The 16,378-nt window shown below is 36.2% G+C and overlaps 1 protein-coding gene across 3 annotated transcripts in view; it reads left to right on the top strand.

The window, feature by feature from the left end:
- The window catches only part of INTS6 (integrator complex subunit 6), a 90,978-nt gene that overhangs the window by 43,827 nt on the left and 30,773 nt on the right, over positions 1–16,378 (top strand). For all 3 annotated transcript variants that reach the window (XM_041730966.1, XM_041730965.1, XM_041730967.1), the window contains one exon: positions 14,269–14,452. In XM_041730966.1, the coding sequence (XP_041586900.1) occupies positions 14,269–14,452 (184 nt within the window). The remainder of the gene's footprint in view (positions 1–14,268; positions 14,453–16,378) is intronic.

The raw sequence follows: 16,378 nt of genomic DNA, 5'->3' as shown, positions 1-16,378 counted from the left end.
CAGGAAAATAGTTTTTAGTAAGGTGATCATATGTGGCATAGCGTGAACATTAGATGGGAATCCAGATAAGTAACAGGATGTAGCAAAATGGGAGAACATAGGTTTAAGTATTGGTTTTTCCCAAACCTGCAATAATTTGGACAAGATGTATCAATCTCTTTATGGTAAGGCTTCTTTACCCTCCTCCTACTCCCAAATGATAATTCTATGTCGCTTTGATTTTTTAAGAAACATTATCTACCCATTTTCTGCCCTCTTCAGTTTTTCTGAAATCAGGAGAAATGTGTTCGCTCTCAGCAGGGAGGTAACCTGTGGTGGACTTGTATCTGGTAGTGTCTATGTCAGTGCATATTTTAGGCGTAGATGTGGGTCATTTAGCTATCACTCAGGCTGAACTATTTGCTTTGCTAGCACCTCATGTCAGGTGAAATTTTTATATTCTATAAGAGTTAAAATGTTTCAGTTTAATGTGAACGTTTGGCTAGTAATTACACTTACACAAGGACTAGTAATAAGGGCAAGATTTCCTTCCCATTCTCATTTTTCTTTTCACAAAGGCTTTTAATTACTTGCATTTTTAATTGTGTTTATTCACGCATGTCCAGTTTTCAAAACTTTTTATTATGGAACTTTCAAATATATATAAAAGTAGGGAAAATAAAATAATCGTCAAGAACCTTTATCCAGCTTTAATTGTTACACACATTTTATTGGTCTTGTTTTTTATCTGTTCTGCCCCTACTGCCATATACATTTTTAGGGGGGAATATTTTATCTAATATTTACTTACTGATTTTAAAATACTTCATTTGGGGCAGCCCGGGTGGCTCAGTGGTTTAACGCCACCTTCGGCCCAGGGCCTGATCCTGGAGACCTGGGATGGAGTCCCACATTAGGCTCCCTACATGGAGCCTGCTTCTCCCTCTGCCTGTGTCTCTGCCCCCCTCCCCCGTGTCTCTCATGAATAAATAAATAAAATCTTTTTTAAAAAATTAAGACTTCATTTATCTTAGAGAGATACACCCCATGTTTATAAGCAGCAGGAGGAGCAGAGGGGGAGGGGTGAGGGAGAGGATAAGAATCTCGAGTAGACTCTGCACAGAGTTGGGCTTGATCTCCCAACGCTAAGAACATGACTTGAGCCAAAACCAAGAGTCAGTTGCTTAATGGACTGAAGCACCCTGGTGCCTTGGGAATATTTTAAAGCAAATTGCAAACACTGGATCATTTCACTCACAAATACTGTATGTATCTTTAACATAAGATGGACATCTAAATGTATCTGTCTACATCAGCAGTGTTCTATAGCCCCGTGAGACATTAATATATTTTAACATTTTGTTGAACTTAAATTTTTTTTTTTTAAGTGAACTTTGTCTGGTGTGGGGCTCAAACTCACAACCCTGAGATCAAGGGTCACATGCTCTACCCACTGAGCCAGCCAAGTGCTCCTAAATTTAATTTTTAAATGTAGTTACTTTTTAAATAAGTTAAATTAATTTATTTTTAATTTATCTTTATAGCTTCACAAAAATTTTAAGGAGTCCAGTAAATAATAGTCCAATATCTAATCTATCTCCCAGTTTCCCTAATTGTTTCATAAAGGTTGACAGCTATTTGAATGAGAATCCAAACATTGTTCATACATTACATCTGATTGTTATATATTTTTAGCTAGAAGTTTCATAAGTTTAACATAAATTTGGCTTCCTAATACTTGCTTGGAAAGTTTTACAGAACTTACTGTAGTATGGCAAATCAACACTGAAATTAAAAAAAAATACGTATACAGTAGATTACCTAATGTACAATAGGCAATGCAAATCAAGGCAGTTGAAATTATTAAAGTTCTGAGAAGTAAAACTTTCCCTAATTATAAAGAATTGTTGGGATCCCTGGGTGGCTCAGTGGTTTAGTGCCTGCCTTTGGCGCAGGGTGTGATCCTGGAGACCTGGGATCAAGTCCCACGTTGGGCTCCCTGCATGGAGCCTGCTTCTCCCTCTGCCTGTGTCTCTACCTCTCTCTCTGTCTCTCATGAATAAATAAATGAAATCTTAAAAAAAAAAAAGAATTGTTACTGAGGAATCAAACATGTGACCGAAGTCCACCTTTCAAAGAGAAGCATTATCTAATTTAGTAATTTATAAATGAAATAAAAAGAATACAATAATCAAATGGAAATGCAAATGAAACCCTGCTAGTCTTCAATATACCTTGAAATTATACTTTTCGAACAGAAGGCGCTAGTGAGGTCAAGAGCTTAACAGGCTATGATGTTCTTAACTTCTAAAGGCCGAACGGACTGAGAAGAACCTTTAGACACATTGTAGAGAAGACTTATGATACTGAAACTCTGTGGTATGGAAGAAGAGAGGAGTATGAAGCTGTATGGATAATTGTGTGCTGTTGTTGCAAAAAATTTTATATACATTAAATGTTAAATTTTGGGGAACCAAAGAAATATGTTAAATTGGTGATATGCCTTAGAATCACATGTTGTAAGTAATAGGTGTGTTGGTAGGTTAAATGAGATGATTCAAGCAGGATGTTAATCAAAACTGTAGCACAGAGTTCAAAATAATTGTCAGGTTGTTAACCTGCTACGTATTTTGGGGCAATATTTGTTATAAACAAGAGGTCTTTAAGCTTTATCTCTCTTTGCTTCTTGGAATTATCAAGAAAATTATCAAGAAAAGCTTGTTATTTTTAGAGGCGGGGGTATAGTCTGTTTGCAGAAGATAGGGACATATATAACATGCTGTGGGAAGTCTTTTGATAAGTTTTCATACTCAAAATGTTAAGTGTTCTCAGTTACCTCGAAAATAATAGCCTCATAGTGATTCAGAAAGCTTTTACTATTTATTTTTTAAAGTTTCTTTAGCAACGTGCTTTAAATTAAACTTCTGACCTAATACTTTATAATTTATTACAGTTTTAATGTTGGGTTCTTTATAATTTGAGGTATCATTAATAGTTGTGAGTAGTTACACGTACATCTTTTGAGAAAAATACTTTTTGTGTCTGTATTTGAAACTTAGTAGTTTTTTTTTTTTTTTTAAAGATTTACTTATTTACTTGTGATAGACATAGAGAGAGAGGCAGACACAGGCAGAGGAAGAAGCAGGGTCCATGCTGGGAGACCGATGTGGGACTCGATCCGGGGACCCCAGGATCGCGCCCGGCCAAAGGCAGGCACTAAACTGCTGAGCCACCCAGGGATCCCCAGTTTGTAGTTTTTAAAAAATTTATGCTTTACCATTTTGAGCATTTTTTAGGAAAGATTTTATTTATTTATTTGACAGAGAACTAGCACAAGCAGGGTTTGCTGCAGTGGGAGAGGGAAAAGCAGGTTCCCCACTGAGCAGGGAGCCTGATGTGGGCTCAGTCCCAGGAACCCGGGATCTCTACCCAAGTTGAAGGCAGACGTCCAACTGACTAACCCATGCAGGCGTCCCTATTTTGAGCATGTTAAATCATCACTTATATAGTAGAGAAAGTGTCAGGGCCTTAGCACATATCATAGTCTATTTTTTCATCAATAATTGTTTTTGGTATTAGTCCCTTGCTTTTTGCTTTCATTAACCTGTTTCTTCCTCTCGTTCCTATTCCTTTTGCCATCAGTCATCCTGGTGCTTTTCCTAAACTATTACATTAGCTCCCCAACTCGTCTTAGTTTTTTTCAGTCTGTCATGCCATGGTAGTAATGATTCTAAAGCACACAACTTGAGTGTGTTATTCTACTGTTCACTACTTTCAGTCGTCCACTAGATTCCTTAGTGCCCTTCACAACTTAGGCACCTTATTTATCCATACATCATTTATTTATTGAGCCATATTTATTGAGTTTCTTCTATGAGGCAGACACTGCGTTAGGCTTTGAGGATCAAATGGTGAGTAAAAACAAGCAGGAGCTCTGTCCCCTTTGGTCTAGTTAAAAAGACAAATGTTAGTAAAAATATCACATAGATAAAATAGAATTGCAATTATCATATATCCTGCAGAAGAGGAATATGTACTATAAGAGCTTACAGTAGGGGTATACTAGATCTGGTCGAGGCCAGGAAAAGCTAAGGTCTGAAGAAATGAGTAAGATTTACTACACAAAAAGTGGGAAAGAAGATCATATCCGGCGGAGGGATTGTATAAAAACTCTTTTCCCAAAGGGAGTGTGTTTTGAGAACAAAACTAGAAAAAGGCTAATGTGACTTGGTGCATAAAAGAAAAGGGATCATTGTATAAAATGGAAAAGAAGGTTGAGCTTGACTCTTAAGTGATATTTCAAAGGTTAAATCAGCTAGATTTGCTGGCATATATTACATTTGGGGGTAAGGAAGAGGGAGGTAGCTTCTTGCAATACTGGAGAGATTATAGTAGGATTCACTGAGCTAGGAATGTTGAAAGAGTGTCATTTTGGGTGGAGGATAATCATGACTTCAGTTTTGAATATTGAGTTTAAGGTACCTTTGAGCCATTCAAGGAAAGTGTCAAGTTGGCAGAAGACTATTTGGTGCTTGGAAGAAAGATCTAGGCTGGACATATAAAAATGTTTTATATTATCTGAGTATAGATAGTAAATGGAGCTGTAGGCAGATGGGTTGTAAATTGGCCAAGCCTTAGAACTTACAGCCTTGAGGATCTCTAGCAGTTGATGGTATTGAAGGTTGAGTGCAGGTTGTTGGTGAAAGTAGAAAGAACAGCTAGAGAAAAGGAAGAAAACCATGAGAATATTCCAGTGTGAAAGCCAAAGGAGGAGTGTCTCTCTACAGAGTGGTCAGTAGTTTTGAATGCTGCTGGGAAGCTAAACATGAAAAATCTCCACTAGATTTAATGGCACCATTATCTATTTCTGTATAACAAATCATCATAAATCTTAGAGGCTTGAAACCAATGATTTATTATTTCTCAAGATTCTGTGGGTTGATTTCATTCAGCTGGGTGCTTAACTGGGGCTGGAACATTGAAGACGACCTTTTTTGTAAGTCTGGGGCTTTGGCGCTCATTGTGGCCTGGGCACTTGGCTGCTTGTCCCTGTGGCTTCTGTCTGCATATGATGTCTCATCAGTCAGTGGTCTAGTTCAAACTTCTTCACCAGAGGCTGGTTCCCAAGGGGCTGATAATGAAGCTGGGAGGCCTGTTAAGACTTAGGCCTGGAACACTTTCCATACTTGTCATTTACCACAACGACCCAAAAAAGATCATGGGTGACTTAGTGTGGGAATTGTTTTAGAGGACTGAAGAGACTAGGGAATGACTAGTAGATGATGAAAAGTTCCTTGTCATACCTTTATATTTTCTCTAAACCTGACCAAATAGTCCATTAATCTTCTGAACACTTCTAATTTTTCCCCTCATATACTACCTTTCCCTGAATAATGTTCCTCTATCTCCCCCATATTAGAGCCTTACCCAAAAAAAAAAAAATAAAAAATAAAAATAAATAAATAAATAAAGCCTTACCCATTGGTTTTTTCTTTAAAGTACTTATTTATTTGAGAGAGACGGGTGGGGGTGTGTGTGCAAGCAGAGTTGGGTAGGGGGTCAGATGGAGGAGGAGAGGGGAGGCAGATTCCGTGCTGAGCACAGAACCTGAAGAGGGCCTCAATCCCGCGACCCTGAGATCACGACCTGAGCCAGAACGGAGAGTCTGACACTTAACCGACTGAGCCACCCAGACACCCCTAAAATCTTCCCCATTCTTAAGGGTTTTCTTAAAATACTCAGTTTTTCTCCTTCTTTGTATTTTACTCTCCGGCAGCTTTGAATTTTAATTTAGTTTTTCATTCTAGTATTTGTCACCTCATATTTTTTATTATGATCTTTACTCTTCACATTAACAGCCCCCAATCTGCAGAAAGTTCCGGGTTCTTAGTAAACTTTTCATTCTTCTAACTTATTCAGGTGCTTTTTTTTTGTGAGCCTTCCTTACTTCATCTCCCAGATAATCACTTATTCCTCTGGACCTCATGCATGCTGTTACTGTTGTATATATCATAACATGTTACATTTACTTATTTACATGTTCTTGAAGGTAGGAAATTACAGTGTTTTATGTGTTGCCTTTCATTAAATATTTCCTGAGTTGTAGCTTGACGTGTGATTTCCATTCTTTTTTTTTTTTTAAAGCCTCACATGATAACAGTTAAAAATTATATACTAATAATGACCTAAGTACTTCTTTGATACTGTGCCAAGTTCATTGGTACTATTAACTATAAAGAAAAGTAATGGTTAGGTGTGTGAGGTAAAAGGTTTTTGCAAGAAATAGGGGCGCCTGGGTGGCTCGGTCAGTTAAGTGCCTGCCCTAGGCTCAGGTCATGATCCTGGGGTCCTGGGATCAAGCCTCGCATCAGGCTCCCTGCTCAGTGGGGAGCCTGCTTCTCCCCCTCCTTCTGCCTACCACTCGGCCTGCTTGTGGGTGCTCTCCCTCTCTGTCAAATAAATAAATAATCTTAAATTTTTTTTTGCAAGAAATAATATATAGCCATGTTCTTTGTATCTCTGAATAAGGCAAGAATTTGGGGGTTATCTTCTGTGTAGGCCTAAGTGACAGTACATCCTCTTGTAAATTCTTATGAGTACACTGAGCTAGGGGGGAGTACTTGTTACGGCTTCGACATAGGGAATGGTTGTTTCTCCACCCCTTCTCTAGGTGTCAGGTTTTGTAGCTCATGTCTGTGGGCACATGCAAGGGTCATAGAGATTAAGTACCTCCGTAGTAAGACAGTAATCCTCCAGGCTCTTGAGGATAAGGCTACTGCTGGTTTTATGACCTACCATGAACATTACCATAGAATCCGTGTTTGTGTGTTTGCATTCACATCTGTATGTGCATTGGGGTGAGGGGAGCACAGGGCTTATTGGCAGGACTGACAGGTGCTTGTGCTCTGACTGCAGCCCTCACTGTGCCCCTCTTACTCTCGTACTTATGCTTTGTGAATGAGAAGGACCTCATTTATTTCATTTGACGAATACTGTGGTGGGAGGTGGGGCAGGATGCGAAAAGAAGAATAAGATCCTTCTCCCTGTGCTCTCTCAAACTGGTGGGATAGGTAACAGGTCATTAAAACATAAGGTGGAAAGTATGATTATTAAAGAACTTATTGTTTGGATTACGTGAATAATAGAACCAGTTGGCAAAGCATCCAAGTGCCGGGGGGAACCCTAAGTGTTGGTACAGATCTGGCAGTCTTGACTTTTCATGGTTGGCTCTGATACGGTCATCATCCAGGAGCTAGTTAGGTTGTGTACCAGGAGAAATCTCCTTGGTTCCTGAATTAAAGGTGTTTTAAAAAATAATTTTATTTTCTTTGACTGCTCATTTTTATTTTTAAATTCTGGAAGTTTAAAAAATAAGTAGTATTGTGTAAGAATTCTGGTTATCTGAGGCTGAGGTTTTATAATAGTTTCTCTTAAAGTGAGCTAGCTCTAAAACATATTATTTGCTTTGGGATAGTCCTAATTAAGTCTTAATACAATGCCATGCTTTGGTAGGTGCTCAGTGAATAACAGATTAATTCAAATTTAAGTTGAGCCTTAGTCCATTCTTAGCATAGTCACAAATAATGAGGATCTGAACCATAATCAAACACAACATAGCTGAATAAAGGAGGAATTGCACCTAATCTGTCCTTTACTTTTTGTACCTATGGAGAAATAAATTTTATTTATTTTTTTTTATAAAAGGTTCAGGAAAGACTCAAAGGTGAGAAGGCAATAAGATAGATCTCCAAAGGAAAGAAGGAAAAATAGGACAGTCTTCCTAAATCTAAGTTGGAGTTACATTTCCTTTTTCTGTCAGCTACCAAGATAATTACATAAAATGTCTAGAATGGTGAAATCAGTGAAATGAATCATTTAAAATAATATAGAGGGGCACCTGGGTGGCTCAGTTGGTTGAGCATCTGATTCTTGGTTTCAGCTCAGGTCATGATTCTTAGGGTAGTGGATTGAGCCCCATGTCAGGCTTTGCACTCAATGTGGACTCTGCTAGAGCTTATCTCCCTCTCCCTCTCTCTCCTGCCTGCCAACTCTCTCTCTCTCTCTCTGTGTCTCTAAAATAAATAAAATCTTTAAAAATATATAGTAAAATAATATAGAAAACTTCAGTTGTATACAAGTAAAAATAAAACTTTGTTCGTATAAACATTTTTTTTTGTTTATTAGACCAGTATAATCTTATGAAGCCCTATGTAAGACCAGTAATGTCATGATTATGGGAAAATTATTGTATTATTGAAATTACATATGATTTAGACAATTCTTAAAATTCGCAGTCCGTACATGGTCTAAACATGATTGCATAGTAGGGATTATTTGAGTATGTATCCTCCAAACACAGGTCTTCTGACATGGAATCTTATATTACAATTTATGTCTAAAATGGGGATAATAATAGTACCTATCCTGTTGGTTTGTTATAAATATATGAAAAGCTGCTCATAGAATGCTGCTTGATGCATAGTAAGTGCTCAGTATCCTAGCTAATTATTGCTTATTTTTACTGTTGTTATTCCTCATGCACTTGGGATTTGGGAGAGAACAGGAAGAAGAAAATATATTGCTGCCTCTTTACGTTGGATAAAAGAGTAATGAGGGGGAAAGCATTGGATGCTTTATAAAAAAAAAATCCATATTATTTATAAAAATATACAAATTAGTGGTTTAAAGTCACTAGATTTTCAAATGGATGATTTAAAATTTTTTTTCTAGGAGTTAGAATTATCTAGGAGTCTAGAATTATTTTTATAATTCAAGTTTTCTTTTTTCCATTTAATAAATTAGGTTGTTTTTTTTTTTTTTTAATTTGGATATCTTGGAGCACCTGGGTGGCTCAGTCGGTTAAACATATGCCTTCTGCTCAGATCATGATCCTAGAGTCAGGCTCCCTGCTCGGTCAGGAGTCTGCTTCTCCCTCTCCCTTTGCCAGCTGTTCTACTTGTGCTCTCTATGTCAGATAAATAAATAAAATCATAAAAAAATTAAATAAAATTTGGATATCTTAACACTTTTAAAAATGTTGATGATGGTTTCAATAATGGTTAGGCAGTATGATGAAGTGGTTAGGAACAGAGTCAAGGGCCGACCCACTGGGTTTAAATTCTGTCTCCTTAATAACTATTTACTGTATACCTTCCAGAAGGCTATTAGAATTCTTTGTGCCTCCGTTTTTATCATTTGTAAATAGAAATTGTATAGTGCTTGTCTCACTTGTTTATTTTGTGGGTTAGGTGAATTTATTTATATATATATATATATACACACACACACACACATATATATATATATATATATGGTTTAGAACAATGTCTGCCATATAATTGTAACTATAACTGTTGTTAATGATTAATTTTTTTTTTAGCATCATCAGTTTAGACATTTAACTTTGAATACTCTTATGCTAAAGTTTCCTGCAGTTAAGTCTTATAAAACTATTTTCCTGCCAAATGTTTAGAAATAAGCTAGTAAAAATCTTTGTAGCTGTATTGTGATTTTCTTGTTAGCTTATCCTCCAACACATCTCTAAAACAAATTCCTTTAGGAACATGATCCCTTTCCTAGGAACTCTTTGAGCGGTAGGACCACATTTTATTCATCTTTAAATACCCAGAACCTGAACATGCCTAGTACTTGGTAGGTGAGTAAAAAATGATGACTGAAAAAGCATGCATCGTTTTCAGGGAATAATCTACCTTTTGCAGTATATTTTAATAGCCAGTCAATGAGAACTCTTTGTTAGAGTCCTAAAAAATGTGGGACCTTTGGGGTTTGTGATTATACTCTAATCTACTCTCAGTTGAGGCCTATATGAAGTTTTCTTGCATTTTGATTTTGTGTAAAACGTAATAGCTACTTGAATGAACATTTCATTTGCCTTTGGCAGTTATCTTCATATTAACATACTCATATTCTGGATAAGAATGAATGACACAAAAGTTCTTTGTATCTGTTGAGTTTTGTTCTTGTTTGTTGTAGATTTTTAAAAATTTACTGAATGAAACAAACTGCATATTGATAGTAGTTTCCTTTGTTCCTCTACTCAGTGTTAACTTTCTTCCCTCTTACCCATCCCACTTCATCATGAATTTGGTCTGTAGCTTTTTAGTTCATTTTTCTTGCTTTTATTACACGTACATGTTATACATATATAAAACTAGATTAAGTAATTGTACTTACAGATGCTTTTGTGTGTGTGTCATTTTGCATCTTGCTTTCTTTTCATCTGATACTGTTTTGATTCATAAGTGGATTCACACTTACAGTGTTCCTCAATGTAAGAAAAAAGGTGACATCCTAGAACAGCAGAGAAAGGATGTTCTTTTCAATAGCATGCCAATTGGATACCCATTTGAGAAAAAAAAAATCTACCTTCACTTCTGCCTCATTGAACAAACTCAATTCCAGGTATATTTCAGGTATAAATGTAGGTGGTAAAATAATAAAACCTTTAGAAGAAAATATAAGAAATTTACATGATCTGTGGGGGCACAAAAAGTACTAATCATGGAAGAAAAAATTATTAATAAATTTAGTTTATCAGAAGATACCACTAAAATAGTAAAAAAAGGTCACAAATTAGGAGAGGATATTTGCAGTATGTATATCTAATAAGGGATTTATCCAGAATACATTAATATTTTTTCTAATTAATAAAAAAAAGGTAACTCAGTTTTTAAAAAAGTAAGCAAATGACTTTAACAGGTATACCAAAATTTCTTTCTGTGTATACCGACAGAAATGGGTACTAATGTTTTTCATAAAAACATGCTGTAATTTTATAGTTGTACTTAATACTAGAAACAAACTAGAAACAACCCAAATGCTTCTCAACAACAAAAAATAAACTCCAGTACATATTCTCTCTCTATTCCTTTGTCCTCTCTCTTATACTTGCATGCTATATGGCAATGGGGATGAATGATCTACACCTAAACAGGCAACAGTGTGAATCTCATCCCTGTAATATTGAATGGAAGAAGCAATAAACCAAAGAGACCATATTCTATGATTCCATTTATAAAAAGTTCAAAATTAGAAAAAACTAATCAATTGAAGAGGGATAATGACTGGTGGGATATAAATTACTATGTTTCTGTTTCTTGATAAAAATGCTAATTTCATAAGGACATTCATATTGTGAAAATTCAAGCTATACATTTATGATTTATATTTCATATATGCATGCATGAATTATATGTGTGTTTTATTTAAAAATACTCTTTTGAGATCTGTGCATGTTGAATCTTAGAGGTTGAGTTTATTCATTTCAACTCTGGTTTATAAACAGACCACAGTTTATTTATCGATTCCCTTATTGGACTTCTAGGTTGTTTCCTGTTTTCCTGTTTCAAATAATGCTGCAGACAGTATTCTTTTATGTGGCTGCTTGTAAAAATATCTGAGAGTTTCTCTAAGATCTATAACTAGAGGTGGCGTTGCTCGGTCCTGGTGTATGCTTACCAGATATTACCAAATTGTTTTCTAGAATGATTGTATGTAGGAGTAATGGAACGTTTCCACTGTGCTCTATATATATATATATATATATATATATATATATATATATATATGTCATTTTTGTCAACCTTTAAAATTTTGCTACTGTGATACATGCAAAGTGATAAATCTTTGATACTTTAATTTGTGTTTTCTGGTCCATATGGGTTTCTGTAGGTACTTTTTTCCCCATTTTTCATGATTGGGAATTACCTACTTGTATTTTGCACATTTTTCTTATGGTTAATTTTATATTTATTTCTTGATTTATGTGCAATTCAGAAAGACCTGCATTTGTGATTTTTAACACATTTAAGCTGTAGATTTCAGCTGTAGATTTTAGATTTGGAGTAATTCAACCTTCTTAAGGATATTTTTCCTTCAGGCTCTTTGTCGTTTTCCTGTCCCTGTTTGCCTGCCATCATTCCTTCCAGTATTACCAGCACATTTCAGCTCTAGGGGATTTTTTTTTCCCCTCCTCTTTTGATGAGAGAGGGTAGTAGTGATATGGGGAAGGAGAAATGATAAGTAGGAAAATAAATATTTGACAAGTTTATAAAAATGATAAAACTATGTATAAAATATGCTCATGACCATTCTTGATTGTTTTGTTTGTTTTACTTAAAATACTTTACAGAGCTGACATTTCACAAAGGCCAGTTATTTTGTTGTATATTGTCTCCTTTGTAGATGCTTATTGTTTCCTGATTTGTGCGTTGTGTGTGTATGTGTATACAGTTTGGATCTGTCATTGACCTATCTGTTGCTTATATATGAAGTCTGCAGTGCTGTTATCCAGTGGATTCTTGAGACAGTTCCATATATTCATTATATCCCAGAGTAACTATATGAACAGTTCAAAATCCTCTTCCTCCAGTGGCACTTGTGCTTCCATGTTTTTATAAGCTTAGAAAATGACTGAACACCCGGTAGTTGTGCTTCCTAGGTAACAGAGGTGGCTGGTCTGGAGTAAAGGAGATGGCGGAAACAGTGTTTTCTTCTTTATCTTCTGGCAGGGTATGGTAATATTATTAGCAAGGGCTTGGAGTTCCTGAGCTGTTTTCCAAGTGTCACAGAGCCTTTGAGGTCAGAGAACCTTCCTCACAGAACATCCTGGCCCAGATTTCTTCAGCATTCCTTCCTTACTGCCTCTGACTTCTGCCCTAAGTAGGATCAGTGCCAGAGGAAAAGCTCATGACTCCTGGCCATGGTCACAAAACCTTGGCTGATTTTGATCTTGCAGGGTATTCTCTTGGCATGAATCTTTGGGAGAGAGGTGCCAGTTTAGGAGAGCTTCACTAGGAATTCTCTTTTGAAAATAGAATCTCCTTTTTTTTTAGTGGTTTAATGTAACTCATGAAGAAACTTGAGTCTTAAGTTGGGTAGAATGACTTCAATCCCTAATTTATCACGTGCAGAAATCTTCTTTGAGGTGAGAAATAGAAAGGCTATGAGCAATACGGTTATGTTTGCTATATGACCAAAAAACAGTATAAACTTTGACAGTGGACAGCCTGGGTGGCTCGGCGGTTTGGTGCTGCATTTGGCCCAGGGCGTAATCCTGGAGACCCAGTATCGAGTCCTGAGTCGGGCTCCCCGCATGGAGCCTGCTTCTCCCTCTGCCTGTGTCTCTGCCTCTCTCTCTGTCTCTCTCTCTGTCTCTCATGAATAAATAAAATCTTAAAAAAAAAAAAGTCTTTGCTTTTGATTGCTTTGTCTCTTATTGTATAATGTTCTACCAAGCCTTCCTCCTCTCTAATGTTTGCTTTCTCACGCCACTGATTTATTGGAGAAGCCAGGTCACCTGTCCTGTAGGATGTTCCACTTGCTGGGCTTGACTTCCACCATGCTTCCTGTGGTGGTATTTAACTTGGTCCTGTGCCCCCAGGAGTCTCCGTAAACTGGCAGCTAAAATGAACGAAAGGCTTGATGAGGTTCAGTTCAAACTTTCCTTTCCTTTCCCCTTTTCTTTCAGTGCTGTGCACCTGATGTCACTTCTTGGTACACATTATCTGGTCATCCCCATTTAGTTACGCTAAGATTCGTATGTGGATTCCCTTGGTACTCTGTTACTCGCTTAGTGTGGAGTTCCTATTAGAGTCACTTCAGAATCTTCTAAGATTTAGGAATTCAGGATTCTAATTTAGTATGTTTGGGGTTGGGGAAAGACATCTATTAAAAAAAAATGGAAAATAAAAATCCCTCTACCTTTACTCAGATGTAAGAATCATTATTTTTAATATATTTAATATGTAATTAGAGTGACAAAATTTACTTTCATGCAGATGCTTTGGGAATGTATGTTTTATCAAAAATGAAGCCTAATTAAAATTATTAACTGGAGATGTTTGAGGCTGCTGTGGTGTAATAGAAAAAGTACTGACTTGGACCCAGGAGGCCAAATCACTTATTTGCCCTGAGACATTTTTTAATCTAGAAAATAGGAATAATATATTTATTATAGACTTGTTTTAATAATTAAGTGAAATGATTTCTTTGGACGCACTCCAGCACCTGTGGTTAGTTGAATGGAAACCTAAAAAGCGTTACAATAATAAATGTTTTTCAATTGAGGTCTTTAGAGTGAGAGCTTATGAAAATTGAAGTAATCTCTCAGGTGCTTATTTTAACCATATCTATATAAGCTTTTGTTTCTGAGCTTGTTTTTTGAGTGATAGGGGACTCATGATATATAGTTTTAATATATGTATAATTAATGTGGCCTTTTGGGAAAGACAGCACGTGGAATCTTACTTTTTCCTCCCTTATTTTCAGCTCCATTTACCTCTTAATTCTCCTTTGCCTGGAAGTGAATTGACCAAGGAACCTTTTCGTTGGGATCAGAGACTCTTTGCACTAGTGTTGCGGTTGCCTGGCACCATGTCAGTAGAATCAGAACAGTTGACAGGTGTGCCTTTAGATGACTCTGCGATCACACCAATGTGTGAAGTGACAGGCGGTAAGTTTCTTTGCTGGCAGTAGTAATTCAGTGACTTAAGGCAGTTTATCTGAATGTTTTCAAATGTATATTTTAAAAACTCCATGTTTGGTTTTGTTCAAGTTAATGTTAGAAATGAGTAGACATATATGGTTTTAAAATTACATCGATGAACATCTATAATCTGATTTGAATGGGATTTAATATTATTGGATCTGAAATGGAGGGCATTGTTTTCTAACCATATAGAAAGTGCTGGTATTTCAAGTCGTTAAACTTCTGCTTTAAAGATGCTTTAAACTTCTTCTGTAAAGATGACCAGTGATTTACAAATGCAGTAGAATTATTTTCTGTGACAAATGAAGAGAATTTTGAGAATCATCCCCTTAACCAAGTAATGATTAATGCCTGATTAAGGGCAATCTTCCCTAGAGGCGAAGAGGAAGCTAGACAGTAGAGTAGGTTAGAGGAACAGGTCAGTGAGATCTAAACCAGCTAGTTCAGGTAGTCACTGTTAAGTGAACTCTTGAAAGAGAATATGTGAATAGACTCAGAACTTCTGTAATTGGGCAGCAGGTGGGTTAAATTCATACAGATATGTATTGGGTGTCTACTGTGTACCAAGCCCTATTCCTTGTTTGGGACTGCAGTAGTGGCTATGGCAGACAGTGGTGTTTGTGCTTTCATGGAGCATTTTAGTTTCACCTAAGGGATACGATACTGAAATGTCTAAGTCTGGCATACCACTATTTCACCTTAGTCTCCAGACACAGTCAGTGCTCTGTTGAGACTCCACGATAGCCAGCTGTGTAAGTTAAAGGACAATATAAGGTTTAAGTAATATTTAAGGTGCCTTCGAAAATTTTCAGACAGAAAGGGTACCCCATGCAGGTATGTGAAGTAGGTAAGTTAGGAAGTTATGTTTCACATTATAAAATGTTCCTATTTATAAGAGTACTTTCTGGTGAACTCTTATAATTCCTTCACAGTTTAATGTATTTTAAAAAAGGAATATACATACATTTTTAATGAGAAAAGCTATCTATCTAAATTTGAAAATTCACTGCTAATAATTGCTTGTGCATAGATGGTATTTTTCAGTGACAGTCTTCATTGTTTCTGTGGGTAGATTCATATTCAGAAAATATTAGTTTTCAGCTTTGAACTGACCCACTTGCTAAAATCCTGAACTTTTTTTTTTTTTTTAATAGCTCTAAGGTTTTTAATTAACAGACTGAAGGCCTTGAAGCTGTAATTTACATTCCTGCCTTGGAAATTTTTTTTTATTATACATTTCTTAGTTACAAAGTTATGGAATTATATGTACTGTAACTTTTGTTTTCTAGGGTCAAGAATATTCAGAGTATGAAATGAAGTGAGTGGTATAATCACAGAGGGTCTCTGAACCTGAGATATCATATAGTGATTAATAGCCTTGCCTTTGGGCAGTAATGTTCTAAAGCTGTTTTGTTTATTCTTGGAAAGGAACATCTCCAGAGGAGAATATTCTAAAGTCACCCTTGATAATATCTTCAGTGACCCAGAAACCTTACTCAAGAAACTTAGGAAGCTTCCCCAAATACACTTTTTGAATCTCTCCTGATGTAGTGGTTTATTTGCCTCTTTTCCTGCTCTTGCTATAGCAGTAATGAGAAGCTGCTGAAATGCCACTCACCTTTTCATAGATATGAATAATGTATGTTTAAAATTATTTTAAAGGAATGTTTTCTAAAGAAAGTTTTGAGGATAAAACACTAGAAAAATAGAACAGAAAAGCTAATATCCAAATACATAATCACTGCTAATAATTCCTGTGTATTTTTTAACTTAATGAAAGTAATATGTGCACATTTATTTTTCCTATTATAGAATAATTCATGTTCACTAAGAGAAAGTTGGAAAGAAATGTGCCTGTGTTGCCAAAATCATTAATAAAGCTATGTTTTC

This window comes from Vulpes lagopus, chromosome 16 (assembly GCF_018345385.1).
Source record: "Vulpes lagopus strain Blue_001 chromosome 16, ASM1834538v1, whole genome shotgun sequence".
Taxonomy (NCBI): domain Eukaryota; kingdom Metazoa; phylum Chordata; class Mammalia; order Carnivora; family Canidae; genus Vulpes; species Vulpes lagopus.
The sequence above is the reverse complement of the archived record's forward strand: the minus strand, read 5'-3'. Positions and strand labels throughout refer to the sequence as shown.